The 15220-nt window shown below is 46.2% G+C and overlaps 1 protein-coding gene across 7 annotated transcripts in view; it reads left to right on the top strand.

Moving 5' to 3' along the window:
* Positions 1-15220, top strand: part of farp2 (FERM, RhoGEF and pleckstrin domain protein 2) — a 110976-nt gene that overhangs the window by 33308 nt on the left and 62448 nt on the right. For all 7 annotated transcript variants that reach the window (XR_008761915.1, XM_055943935.1, XM_055943934.1 and 4 more), the window contains exons 3-7: positions 8698-8802; positions 11411-11453; positions 11540-11618; positions 12717-12814; positions 13107-13221. Coding sequence is in view for 6 of the 7 variants with exons in the window: in XM_055943935.1 (XP_055799910.1) it covers positions 8698-8802; positions 11411-11453; positions 11540-11618; positions 12717-12814; positions 13107-13221 (440 nt within the window). In the remaining variant the exon portion in view is untranslated. The remainder of the gene's footprint in view (positions 1-8697; positions 8803-11410; positions 11454-11539; positions 11619-12716; positions 12815-13106; positions 13222-15220) is intronic.

The following is a 15220-nucleotide window of genomic DNA, read 5'->3' as shown; positions in this document are numbered from 1 at the left end:
CGTACTGTAATGAATCACTAGTAGCAGTGTGGCGTACTGTAATGAATCACTAGTAGCAGTGTGGCGTACTGAATCACTAGTAGCAGTGTGGCGTACTGAATCACTAGTAGCAGTGTGGCGTAATGAATCACTAGTAGCAGTGTGGCGTAATGAATCACTAGTAGCAGTGTGGCGTAATGAATCACTAGTAGCAGTGTGGCGTAATGAATCACTAGTAGCAGTGTGGCGTAATGAATCACTAGTAGCAGTGTGGCGTAATGAATCACTAGTAGCAGTGTGGCGTAATGAATCACTAGTAGCAGTGTGGCGTAATGAATCACTAGTAGCAGTGTGGCGTAATGAATCACTAGTAGCAGTGTGGCGTAATGAATCACTAGTAGCAGTGTGGCGTAATGAATCACTAGTAGCAGTGTGGCGTAATGAATCACTAGTAGCAGTGTGGCGTAATGAATCACTAGTAGCAGTGTGGCGTAATGAATCACTAGTAGCAGTGTGGCGTAATGAATCACTAGTAGCAGTGTGGCGTAATGAATCACTAGTAGCAGTGTGGCGTAATGAATCACTAGTAGCAGTGTGGCGTAATGAATCACTAGTAGCAGTGTGGCGTAATGAATCACTAGTAGCAGTGTGGCGTACTGTAATGAATCACTAGTAGCAGTGTGGCGTACTGTACTGAATCACTAGTAGCAGTGTGGCGTACTGTACTGAATCACTAGTAGTAGATGGTAACAAACAGATGGTACTGTCTCTAATGGTATTTATTACAGTGATGTCTGGCTGTGAAGCCGAGTCACCGTAGTGTAATTACAACAGGCCCATTTACATCCTCTGCCTCCTTGAATCGCATGTATGTAACCGATTTGAAATGGCTAGCTAGTTAGCGGTGGTGCGCGCTAGCAGCCTTTCGGTCGGTTACGTCACTTGCTCTGAAACCTTGAAGTAGTGGTTCCCCTTGCTCTGCAAGAGCCACGGCCTTTGTGGAGCGATGGGTAACGATGCTCCGTGGGCGACCGTTGTTGATGTGTGCAGAGGGTCCCTGGTTCGCGCCCGGGGCGAGGGGACGGTCTAAAGTTATACTGTTACATGTAGACTCCTGTCGGCGAGAGGGATATTAGCGGTGAATGGCACAAACAACACATGAAGGCAAGACTCTTCTGTTACCTCGTCCTTGTCGATCTCCCTTCACTGCCCACTCCAACACCAGTCTTGATGCAAACATCTGTTCTCAATCAATACAGGCTGGTTATTTGTGAGTAGCTATTTGATCGGAGTGCAATTTATAAAACAAATTATCAATTTATTTTCTTTTGTTATAGTGTTCTGGGACAAGCAGGAATGCCACTTATTCAATAGACAGCTGTCTATTCGGTCCAGCCGTTATGGACTGCTTCTTGCAGTTTATATTGGGAACATGGACGAATGCGTTGAACTCCAGGATTGATGAGCGGACAAAAGTCCTCTGGGATTGTTTGTGTCTGGCTGCGCTGCTTTCTTCACTGTAGATATCAAGCCCCCCGATCGATGGCAGTCACAAGTCCCACTCTCTGTGCAGCACGAACACATGTTGTTTTTCATGGGTTGCCAGTTCCCACAGATGCACCATCACTCCCCCTCCCAGACCTGGCTCTCCGCCACTGCTCCTGGTAGCTCGTCTACCGGCTCCTCTGATTCAGCCTCCCTCCGTGCTCGTTAATTCCGACTCTAATAAATATATCTCTGAATAAAAATTGTATTTTACCTCAGTCCGACATGACTTTAATAAATTTATGATGATTTACAAATAATAAATAAACAAGCTACTAGAGTATCAACAGCTGGATTCCTTCTGGGAGTTTTGTTTACAAAACCATACCAAGTCTCGCAAGAAGAGTGCCGGCAGAACCCAAAGTAGTCCCTAGATGAGGAAGTTGCTCAATCTCCTTTCTTACGATTATCAGTAAAAAAGATAACTAAAATATAAATTACTATGTATCGCTTTGTAACAGAAGTAGTTAGGTCAGTGGTTAGGTCGGGGTTTCCCAAAGGGGTGGGCATTTCGTTTTTTGGCCCTAAAACTACACAGGTGATTTCATATAATCAACTAATCATCAATCTTTTGTTCATTTGAATCAGCTGTGTAGTGATAGGACCCCAAGGGGTCTACCTTTTGGTTCTGAGGAGCCTCACATTTGTGTGACACGGTATCATTCCATGTAGTAATATTTGGGGAGGCCAGCAGAGTGGAACAGAAGGGTTAGGGAAGGCAGGCAGGTAAATCTAATCTCTTCCCCTGATCCTGATTAGCACTAGCTAGCTAACCATCCCTCTGTTATCAGCTGACAAATACACTCTCTCTATCTAGCTAACCACCCCTCTGTTATGGTCTGACAGTTTTTGGCCAGCTGGTCATATACGTAGGGCTAGGGCGGTTCCCACCCACAGCTGGTATAGGTACTATTTACAGTCTGTTTAGGCCTACAGCAAACACTGTTGATTAGTATTGGGCTCCTTCCTCAATAGATTAGGTGAGATTTGACATTTTGTAATCCTCCCTTTTTAATTGGTCACCCGGCTGCAGGGAATGTAGGTGTTTTTAGACCCCCTTAATAAAGGGGAATATAGTGCTGTAGTTGACAACTTGAACATCAGGCTTAAAAAGCAAAACTCCTCAGATTGCAATTATTTAGTGAATTATAAAGGACAGTTTGGAGACTTCCTGTAGTGAAAGTGGCGACACGATCTTGTTGCTTAAAGCTGTGTTTTTAGTGATGTGCAGTTCACAAACGATTCTTTCATTTGGTACAACTCTTTTGACGGACTCAAGTCGTGCTGAGTTTGAGTGACTCGTTCATTTTAGTCATTTGTTTTGACCTGCTGGCCGCAGTGTAGTCCTACAGCAGGATTAATACTCTCCTCCGGTTCAGTGGCTCCAGGGACAAGCTCCAACCAACAACTGTTTGTCATATAGCCGTGCAGGAAAACGGATCATGCTGCAGGCAGCGTAGACGAAAAAGACGTTTGGAAATGATCATTGATCGTGTAACGGATGTGAAATGGCTAGCTAGTTAGCGGTGGTGCGCGCTAATAGCATTTCAATCGGTTACGTCACTTGCTCTGATACCTTGAAGTAGTGGTTCCCCTTGCTCTGCAAGGGCCGCGGCTTTTGTGGAGCGATGGGTAACGACGCTTCGTGGGTGACTTGTTGATGTGTGCAGAGGCTCCCTGGTTCGCACCCGGGTCGGGGCGAGGGGACGGTCTAAAGTTATACTGTTACAATCGCATGGTGCAAGAATGGTGCAAGAATGAATGTTGTGGACACAACTTTGTAGAAACAAAACAACTCTGCTCAACACACTCAAACTTGAAAATATATATTTTTGGGGGGGGGGGGGGGGGGTTCGGCAGTTCACAAATTATATTGTGCTCATCACTAGTGACGGGGGGAAAAAATCTATACATTCACATCGCAATATTATTTTGGGATATTTTGACGATTTTGTAAATTTTATTTTTACTAGGTAGCATTAGCTAGTGCTAGTCAGCTGTACCTCAGCCAAAATTCATATTTGTCATCCTATTGCTTGTAATCCATCTAATTAAAAAATTGTGATTCAACGTGGGTTCAGTACTTATGTTTCCATGACTGATCAAAACTCATGTTCTCATGGCTCTCTCGTCCCTCTGCAGCAGACATGTTGAGCAATATGTCTGAGACGTCAAATCACAATACGTATTGGTATCGGCGTCGCGGTACTTTGTCGCGAGGTCCCTGTCAATGCCCAGCCCTACTTATCACCCTCGCGACAGTCAAGCAATCCATTCCGGCGAGAGGCGGTCACAATCTAGTCCGCGGTTGTGGGCCCCGACTAGACCTCGTTTCAAATGTATCAAGACATCATCGGTATTTGTTAGGCTAGCAATCGACGTAGTTTTAAGGCACACATTTTTACAAGTCTCAATCACAAATGACCGCTCCAATAACATGTAAACGAGAGGCTTATAGAAAAATTACTATTTTTAAAATTTTCAGTTCAGCGGTAGAGGGTCCTGTGTCAAATATCTGAGGTAGTAAACTCCCCATAACTAGTGTGTTTTGTGGGAAAAATCTCAGACTAATAGTAGGAGCTAGACAATGGCTCCTTCCACTGAGGCAGATACAAGGCCCAACACAACCCTGCTAGTACGAGGTGATTTTTAAAACAAGCCATTCTGTTTCGTGTGTAAACTCAAGTGCCCAGAGAGGTGCACTAATTGTTGTTGCTCAATGCCAACACATTCTCGGTTTTGGAAATGTGTTTTGAGTGTAAATTCTCCTGTGAAGTATTGTATTCACCTTGCTTCTCCCTCAAGCTGGATTCTTCTAAACTGTTTTCAGGCTCTTTCACATGGCTCTCTGCTTGTCTATAAGGAATGTGTTTTTAAGGCCAAGATTAGAAATACATCTAGACCTATGAGAAAGCTGTCTGATCATACCAACCGGTCAGACATTACGTTAGATATGAAATGAGGTGTTTGGCACAGCAGGAATGTAGATGGAGGTGTGTGTGTGTGTGCGTACACAGCTGCTGCACTGGGCCCTTTATTTGTTTTCAAACTAGACGCTGTGTACAAAGGTAAACAGTGGGCTACCTTTTTTCCTTCCTCAAGACGTCTGGGAGCAATTTTAAGCAGTGGACAAATGTCACCTCTGACACTGGCTGTGTCCTAAATGGCACCTATTTCCTATATAGTGCACTGTGTTTGATCAGAGCCATATGGGCCTTGGTCAAAAGTGAATAGGTGCCATTTGGGGATACCTCCTCCTGACTGCCTCCCACTTGTGATGGTGCTGAGTGTCCCAGGCAGCCGGAGGAAGAGGAGACAGAGGATTTAAATTTATACGCTTTTCTCTTCCTCTTTATCATCTTTAGGGTTCCTTTTTTTATTTATTTTAAGGTTTATGATTAACATGATGTCGGATTCTGGAAACCTTCTCTTCCTTCTCCTCACATTTATTAAAGTGGGTAACGAAAGGCTTGTTTTGAATAGGGTTAATGTTAAATCAACTCCCGGTCGACGGTTACAAAGTCAAATGTTCCATTTTTTTTAAATTTTTATTACGTAGTCTTTTATATAATGATATAGTGTATCACACAGGCTTAGTACATCTGGCAGCCATTTTTAAACAAACGTTATAAGAATGATTCTGAATCTGTCTGCGTGTGTATTAGACAATATCAACCCCAAAGAAAGGCCTTAAAGTGGCACTCCGGTCTCCTTTTCACCTCCCATTTAGCACCTGATTTCCTTAACAAAAGGCACACCTCAACAGGTGGTCCAGGTAAGTCATGACACGGCTGTGTGGGGGGGGGGGGGTTGGGCTTTCCTCTTTGTTTGTTATTGCTCCTCTATTGTTCCTCAAGCAAGGGGGAGGCTGATGACAACACGGATTCCCATCAGACCACGTCCTTGAATATCCTACTCCTTGAAGTTGTCTTTTAAAAACAAAAATACAACTATTTTGCTGAAAACACATTTTTTTCACCGCTTTAGTGCTGGAGTGTCAAACTCATTCCATGAAGGGCCTTGTCTGCTGGTGTTTGTTTTCTCCTTTCAATTAAGACCTAGACAACCAGGTGAGGAGTTAATTTACTAATCAGTGACCTTAATTCCTCAATTACGTACAAGGGAGGAGCGAAAACCAGCGTACACTCGCCCCTCTGTGCAACGAGTTTGACGTACTTTACTGTATTACTACTTGGGATATTGCTTTTCAACAGGAACAGTTCAAAAATCACTGGAGGATGTATTTTTTAAGGCCACTTACATTATCTCCCTAGTCTTTGTGGAAACGGAGAGATGTAATGGTAGTGTTGCCAATGCAAACCAGACCTTTTTATAAGGTTTTTAAAAATACAATTTTAAATTACAACCAGATGTCTCACACTGTAATTTTCTATGGAAGTCACGGGTTAGGATTCCAAACCCCTAACTGCAGTGTGTTCCTCGTTAGGGTTGGCCGGGAACCAGATTTTCATACCTTCATACCATTCCTGCTCAAAATACCCCAGTATACACGGTATACCGCTGAAGTCTATTCCTGGTTCATAGTAATTAGTGCAGCACTTAGTGAAAACAAACCCAACACCATTACAAAGGTAAACTGAAGGACGGGAGAGTTTCTTTCCATTCCCCTCCATGTGAATTTACAGTACTCGGTTCAGGTCCAGTGAAGGGCCTGTTTAGTTAGGTTGTGCATTCTTAGAAGAGAAAGAATCACCAATCCTGTTATTTGTTGACACACACAACTCAAGCGAACGACTTCCCATGGCCAGCGGCCACTGGTACTGCTATCAGACAGCCAGACCATCAGGCCACTGGTACTGCTATCTGACGGCCAGGCCACTGGTACTGCTATCTGACGGCCAGGCCACTGGTACTGCTATCTGACGGCCAGGCCACTGGTACTGCTATCTGACGGCCAGGCCACTGGTACTGCTATCTGACGGCCAGGCCACTGGTACTGCTATCTGACGGCCAGGCCACTGGTACTGCTATCTGACGGCCAGGCCACTGGTACTGCTATCTGACGGCCAGGCCACTGGTACTGCTATCTGACGGCCAGGCCACTGGTACTGCTATCTGACGGCCAGGCCACTGGTACTGCTATCTGACGGCCAGGCCACTGGTACTGCTATCTGACGGCCAGGCCACTGGTACTGCTATCTGACGGCCAGGCCACTGGTACTGCTATCTGACGGCCAGGCCACTGGTACTGCTATCTGACGGCCAGGCCACTGGTACTGCTATCTGACGGCCAGGCCACTGGTACTGCTATCTGACGGCCAGGCCACTGGTACTGCTATCTGACGGCCAGGCCACTGGTACTGCTATCTGACGGCCAGGCCACTGGTACTGCTATCTGACGGCCAGGCCACTGGTACTGCTATCTGACGGCCAGGCCACTGGTACTGCTATCTGACGGCCAGGCCACTGGTACTGCTATCTGACGGCCAGGCCACTGGTACTGCTATCTGACGGCCAGGCCACTGGTACTGCTATCTGACGGCCAGGCCACTGGTACTGCTATCTGACGGCCAGGCCACTGGTACTGCTATCTGACGGCCAGGCCACTGGTACTGCTATCTGACGGCCAGGCCACTGGTACTGCTATCTGACGGCCAGGCCACTGGTACTGCTATCTGACGGCCAGGCCACTGGTACTGCTATCTGACGGCCAGGCCACTGGTACTGCTATCTGACGGCCAGGCCACTGGTACTGCTATCTGACGGCCAGGCCACTGGTACTGCTATCTGACGGCCAGGCCACTGGTACTGCTATCTGACGGCCAGGCCACTGGTACTGCTATCTGACGGCCAGGCCACTGGTACTGCTATCTGACGGCCAGGCCACTGGTACTGCTATCTGACGGCCAGGCCACTGGTACTGCTATCTGACGGCCAGGCCACTGGTACTGCTATCTGACGGCCAGGCCACTGGTACTGCTATCTGACGGCCAGGCCACTGGTACTGCTATCTGACGGCCAGGCCACTGGTACTGCTATCTGACGGCCAGGCCACTGGTACTGCTATCTGACGGCCAGGCCACTGGTACTGCTATCTGACGGCCAGGCCACTGGTACTGCTATCTGACGGCCAGGCCACTGGTACTGCTATCTGACGGCCAGGCCACTGGTACTGCTATCTGACGGCCAGGCCACTGGTACTGCTATCTGACGGCCAGGCCACTGGTACTGCTATCTGACGGCCAGGCCACTGGTACTGCTATCTGACGGCCAGGCCACTGGTACTGCTATCTGACGGCCAGGCCACTGGTACTGCTATCTGACGGCCAGGCCACTGGTACTGCTATCTGACGGCCAGGCCACTGGTACTGCTATCTGACGGCCAGGCCACTGGTACTGCTATCTGACGGCCAGGCCACTGGTACTGCTATCTGACGGCCAGGCCACTGGTACTGCTATCTGACGGCCAGGCCACTGGTACTGCTATCTGACGGCCAGGCCACTGGTACTGCTATCTGACGGCCAGGCCACTGCTACTGCTATCTGACGGCCAGGCCACTGGTACTGCTACTGCTATCTGACGGCCAGGCCACTGGTACTGCTACTGCTATCTGACGGCCAGGCCACTGGTACTGCTACTGCTATCTGACGGCCAGGCCACTGGTACTGCTACTGCTATCTGACGGCCAGGCCACTGGTACTGCTACTGCTATCTGACCGCCAGGCCACTGGTACTGCTACTGCTATCTGACGGCCAGGCCACTGGTACTGCTACTGCTATCTGACGGCCAGGCCACTGGTACTGCTACTGCTATCTGACGGCCAGGCCACTGGTACTGCTATCTGACGGCCAGACCATCAGGCCACTGGTTCTGCTACTGCTATCTGACACTCACCTCAACTGTGTTCTAAAGCCTTATAACAGACTATGACTCAAGTGAATTACATTATGTAACCTGAATGACTCCCGTTGTCATATTCAGACTGAGACTAAATTACCTTGATTGACTTGTGTGTTATGTTATGAGTGCAGGTTAGTTATTGGAGAGCCACTAGACATTGTATGTATTTTTTAATCACTGACTTGTGAACAATTGACCAGTATTTGTGTTCAGACAAGATGCTGTAAATCTAGACAGGGATAGTCTGCATTGTTCATGTCATAAAATATTTGTTCTCACAGAAAGTGGTGACGTTCTCTGTCTCCTGCAGTCCAGAGCTGACGGACAGACTCTTCTCTCTGATGTGTTCCGGAGGAGCAACCTAAGGGAGAGCGATTACTTTGGCCTAGAGTTCCAGAACATGCAGATGAGCTGGGTAGGTACTCCACTAACTATGACTTGTTCTTGAACTTGATGAATGAGATCACTGAGAAATAAGCCGTTTTGATTATTATCTACAGAAGGCAAGGTCCTAGAGGATCCTTGGAGTTTTAAAAGACGGTATTTTCTCAGCTCTTTGTGAGACGCAGAGTTGGTGAACGGATGATCTCAGCATGTGTGGTTCCTACCGTGACGCATGGAGGATGAGGTGTGATGGTGTGCGGGTGCTTTGCTGGTGACACTGTCTGTGATTCATTTAGAATTCAAGGCACACTTAACCATCATGGCTACCACAGCATTCTGCAGCGATATGCCATCCCATCAGGTTTGCGCTTAGTGGGACTATCATTTGTTTTTCAACAGGACAATGACCCAACACACCTCCAGGCTGTGTAAGGGCTATTTGACCAAGAAGGAGAGTGTTTTAGTGCTGCATCAGATGACCCGACCTCAACCCAATTGAGATGGTTTGGGATGTCGGACTGCAGTGAAGGAAAAGCAGCCAACAAGTGCTCAGCATATGTAGCAACTCCTTCAAAACTGTTGGATAAGCATTCCCGGTGAAGCTGGTTAAGAGAATGCCAAGAGTGTGCAAAGCTGTCATCATGGAAAAGGGTGGCTATTTGAAGAATCTCAAATAATATAATATATTTTGATTTTAAAACGTTTTTGGTTACTAAATGATTCCATATGTGTTATTTCATAGTTTTGATGTCTTCACTATTATTCTACAATGTAAAAAATAAAGCAAAACCCTTGAATGAGTAGGTGTGTCCAAACCTTTGACTGGTACTGTACATAAAAATGGACCGGATGTGGTGTATAAAAAAAACCTGTCTAAAGGAATCTCGAACACATGGGAGACCGTTAGATGTATGAAAAGGAATCTCGGACACATGGGAGACCGTTAGATGTATGAAAAGGAATCTCGGACACATGGGAGACCGTTAGATGTATGAAAAGGAATCTCGGACACATGGGAGACCGTTAGATGTATGAAAAGGAATCTCGGACACATGGGAGACCGTTAGATGTATGAAAAGGAATCTCGGACACATGGGAGACCGTTAGATGTATGAAAAGGAATCTCGGACACATGGGAGACCGTTAGATGTATGAAAAGGAATCTCGGACACATGGGAGACCGTTAGATGTATGAAAAGGAATCTCGGACACATGGGAGACCGTTAGATGTATGAAAAGGAATCTCGGACACATGGGAGACCGTTAGATGTATGAAAAGGAATCTCGGACACATGGGAGACCGTTAGGATGGCTTGTTCAAAGAGGACAGACTCAGGGACGTTGTCAGATGCCTGCGAGGTTCACTGGATCCATCCTGTGGTCTGTTCAGGGGAGGTCGGCGGTTCAGTCGGATCACAGTTAAGGAAATCTAAAAGCCAACTTCTTAATAAAAAAAAACCTTCTCACCCTTTACACACCTTTTCTGACCTGCTGTCAGATGTGTGAAAGGAGTATTGTCACGGAGAAGTGCACTCAATCTGAATCGATAACACCAGGACGAAGATGTTCTGTAGAAACAGGAAACAGTAGAGATGGATACACCATAGTTTAGACCAGGGATGGGCAACTTTGATGGGGATGGGGGCCACAAAGTCATCATGAATGGCTGTAGTGGCTCGTGGGTCTACGTACCCGCATCCATACCACCCCCCGCGAGTAAAAACTTTTAAACGGCCCCCGCCTCGTGACCGTGAAGAGAAACAATTTAAGTTTTAAAGTACATTTTTTGCAATTTTACACATTTTGCTATAGGGTGGAGGCAACTGTTTGCAACGGGCCCCACCCTGGTTGGTAATTTGAGCATGATTACTACAAGTTTAGATAGCTGGCCGCTAGACTCATTTACCAATCGTGCGGACATGGGCTAGTTAAGTGACCTCAGTGACATAACGAGAAACTGGTGATGCACAACCACATTTATTTTAAATTGTACGTTCTACTATTCTAACTCTCAACAATAAATTGAGACCCCGACAGAGTTTGTGTGTGTGCGCGTACACACAAAAAGGGGGCTGCCAGTTGCCCATCCCTGGTTTAGACCTTCCACCATTTGAAAGTGATCTTTGAACTGGAATGCTTTCCTATATGTTGCTGATAACCTTTGACCTTAGTGAAGAAAGGACATCCCGGGTGGCTGTTGTCTTAACGACACTGGACTCCTGCTGTCCTGTGTCCTTTATGTAGAGAGGAGCTGAGGACTGCTATAGAGGTGTGAACTGTGTAGGAATAGAAGGTGATTTCCTCTCTCCATCAGGCCCCAGATGTGATGAGGGGAGAGAGGTGGAGGGGGGGGGGGGGGAGCAGGGCCTCCGCAACGTGGCTATGGAGCCAACCCTCAAATACCCCGCCCCTTAACTGTCACTCGCCGCGTCCACCACTGTCGCCAAGGCAGCCATCTACATAGCTGTGGTCCCATCACGCCTGAATTATGACTGTTGGACACTACTTTCTCTTGGACCCACTAGGCCACAAACAGAGCAGAGAGGAAGGACTATATTTCCTAAGCTCTAAAGCATTCCTTTTTAAATTATAATTAAGGCTCATCGTAATTTTAAACTTTATTATTATATTTTTTTCAGGTTTGGTTGGAACCCACGAAGCTCGTAGTGAAACAAGTGAAGAGTAAGTTCACACAGACATGGAGCATTTCTAACAGAACTGGACTTATTGTGAGGTGTAGTTTTTAACTTGTGTTTTGTTTGTTTCAGGACCCATGAACACCCTCTTCAGGCTGTCAGTGAAGTTCTTTCCCCCTGACCCTGGTCAGCTGCAAGAAGAGTACACTAGGTCTGATTGTCCCTCACTATCTCTGCGTCTCAAATGGCACTTTTATTTAGTGTACTACTTGTGGTCAAAAGTAGTGCACTATATAGGGAATAGGGTGCCATTTGGGTCTAAAGTAGTGCACTATATAGGGAATAGGGTGCCATTTGGGTCTAAAGTAGTGCACTATATAGGGAATAGGGTGCCATTTGGGTCTAAAGTAGTGCACTATATAGGGAATAGGGTGCCATTTGGGCCTAAAGTAGTGCACTATGTAGGGAATAGGGTGCCATTTGGGCCTAAAGTAGTGCACTATATAGGGAATAGGGTACCATTTGGGTCAAAATTAGTGCACTATATAGGGAATAGGGTGCCATTTGATACACATCCTCTGTGCCATAGTCGCAATAAACATGAACAGGACAGCTGTCATACGCTTTTAATTGTTCAGTCATTATTTTGAAAAAGCTGATGACACTGCCTCACTGACGAACTTAACCAGGCGTTTTAGTATTATTATTATAGAGACCGATGACCACATGTACATTATAAACTAAAGTCCTGCCTGTGTTTTACACATGTACATTATAAACTAAAGTCCTGCCTGTGTTTTACACATGTACATTATAAACTAAAGTCCTGCCTGTGTTTTACACATGTACATTATAAACTAAAGTCCTGCCTGTGTTTTACACATGTACATTATAAACTAAAGTCCTGCCTGTGTTTTACACATGTACATTATAAACTAAAGTCCTGCCTGTGTTTTACACATACACATGTACATTATAAACTAAAGTCCTGCCTGTGTTTTACACATGTACATTATAAACTAAAGTCCTGACTGTGTTTTACACATGTACATTATAAACTAAAGTCCTGACTGTGTTTTACACATGTGCATTCGGGTAAGTATTCAGACCCCATTCACTCTTTTCCACTAATGCACTGTAACTGTTTCACTGAAGTCCTGCCTTTGTTTCCTTCCCAAAGTACCTGTTGGCCCTCGATATGGAAACACAATGTCTCTAGTACACCAGGGTGTATACATCAGTGTAACACACTGGTGTCCATATTGAAAAGCAGCGTAAACTAAAGCCCTGTGTGTGTGTGTTTCCCCAGGTACCTGTTCTCCCTGCAGATGAAGCGAGACCTGCTAGAGGGCAAGTTGAGCTGTACAGAGAACACAGCCTCCCTGCTGGCCTCACACCTCCTTCAGTGTATGTCTGATGATACGGGCTCTTTTCGTCTAGTAGATAAATGATAACGCTTTATTTTGAAGAGCACATACACTTGTACAGTATGTACTGAGGATGAATGTGTTATGAAGTCTGTCCCTAAAGGCTACCCTTCCAATAAAGTGTTACCAAATAAACAACCATTATAGCTGCATTACATACACATTATATTGACAATGGATAAATCTGATTTTAATTACCTTTTTTAGTAGCGTTATTAACATGGTCCTATGTTGCTCCCCCGCCCTCCTCCCCCGCCCTCCTCCAATCACAGCGGAGATAGGGGACTATGACGACGTGGCGGACAGGGACTTCCTGAAGCTGAACAAGCTGCTGCCCAATCAGGAGAGGATACAGGAGAGGATCATGGAACTGCACCACAGACACCTGTGAGTCGCTATGTCCTTCTGTTCTCTCCTCTCCTCTCACCCAGTTAAACTAAGATCACCTCTGTCCTAGCCTGGTCCCCGACCTGTTTTGTACTGTTCCGTCATTGGGGTGGCCGGGGTTCCGTCATTGGGGTGGTCGGGGTTCCGTTATTGGGGTTCCGTTATTGGGGTGGCCGGGTTTCCGTCATTGGGGTGGCCGGGGTTCCGTCATCGGGGTTCCGTTATTGGGGTGGCAGGGGTTCCGTCATTGGGGTGGCCGGGGTTCCGTTATTGGGGTTCCGTTATTGGGGTGGCAGGGGTTCCGTCATTGGGGTTCCGTTATTGGGGTGGCAGGGGTTCCGTCATTGGGGTGGCCGGGGTTCCGTTATCGGGGTTCCGTTATTGGGGTGGCAGGGGTTCCGTCATTGGGGTGGCCGGGGTTCCGTTATTGGGGTTCCGTTATTGGGGTGGCAGGGGTTCCGTCATTGGGGTGGCCGGGGTTCCGTTATTGAAGTGGCCAGTGATTCCATGTCTATGTATATAGGGCAGCAGCCTCTAAGGTGCAGGGTTACATAACTGGGTGGAAGCCGCCTAGTGATGGCTATTTAACAGTCCGATGGCCTTGAGATAGAAGGTGTTTTTTTGTCTCTCGGTCCCAGCTTTGATGCACCTGTACTGACCTCGCCTTCTGGATGACAGCTGGGTATTTGTATTTATGGATCCCCATTAGATTCCTGCCAAAGCAGCAGCTACTTTTCCTGGGGTCCATCAAAATTAAGGCAGTTTTATACAATTTTAAAACATTACAATACATTCACAGATTTCACAACACACTGTGTGCCCTCAGGCCCCTACTCCACCACTACCACATCTACAGTACTAAATCCATGTATAATGCGTATGTTATCGTGTGTATGTATATGTCTGTCAATGTTTGTTGCTTCACAGTCGCTGCTGTTCCATAAGGTGTTTTTTATATCTAATTTTACTGCTTGCGTCAGTTACTTGATGTGGAATAGATTTCCATATAGTCATGGCTCTATGTAATACTGTGCTCCTCCTATAGTCTGTTCTGTACTTGGACTGTGAAGAGACGTCTGGTGGCATGTCTTGTGGGGTATGCATGGGTGTCCGAGCTGTGTGCCAGTAGTTCAAACAGACAGCTCGGTGCATTCAACATGTCAATATCTCTCATAAATACAAGTAGTGATGAAGTCAATCTCTCCTCTACTTTCAGCCAGGAGAGATTGACATGCATATTATTAATATTAGCTCTCTGTGTATGTCCAAGGGCCAGCCGTGCTGCCCTGTTCTGAGCCAATCGCAATTTTTTTCAAAGTCCTTTTTTTGTGGCACCTGACCACACGACTGAACAGTAGTCAAGGTGTGACAAAACTAGGGCCTGTAGGACCTGCCTTGTTGATAGTGTTGTTAAAAAGGCAGAGTAGCTCTTTATTATGGACAGACATCTACGAATCTTAGCTACTGTTGTATCAATATGTTTTGACTATAACAGTTTACAATCTAGTGTGTTACTCCAAGCAGTTTAGTCATCTCAACTTGCTCAATTTCCACATTATTTATTACAAAACTTAGTTGAGGTTTAGGGTTTAGTGAGTGTTTTGTTCCAAATGCAATGCTTTTAGTTTTAGAAATATTTAGGGCTAACTTATTCCTTGCCACCAACTCTGAAACTACCTGCAGCTCTTTGTTGAGTGTTGCAGTCATTTCAGTCGCTGTAGTAAAGCCAGAGACACTCTGGCTTTACTCAGTGGTATGTCGTTAGTAAAAATTGAAAAAAGCAAGGGGCCTAAACAGCTGCCCTGGGGAATTCAGGCCGTGGCCCCGAGTGTTTGTTGTCCTACAGTCCCCTTGTCAAAACTAGTGCACTATATAGGGAATAAGGTGCTATATGGGACACAGACTCAAATGGCACCTTATGAAGCTGAACCTAAGATGCGTTTGTTTTAGCTGTTGCAGATTTTCTACTTCACCTCCAGTACTGAACATCTTGTTGTTT

This window comes from Salvelinus fontinalis, chromosome 14, assembly GCF_029448725.1.
Source record: "Salvelinus fontinalis isolate EN_2023a chromosome 14, ASM2944872v1, whole genome shotgun sequence".
NCBI classification, from domain to species: domain Eukaryota; kingdom Metazoa; phylum Chordata; class Actinopteri; order Salmoniformes; family Salmonidae; genus Salvelinus; species Salvelinus fontinalis.
The sequence above is the reverse complement of the archived record's forward strand: the minus strand, read 5'-3'. Positions and strand labels throughout refer to the sequence as shown.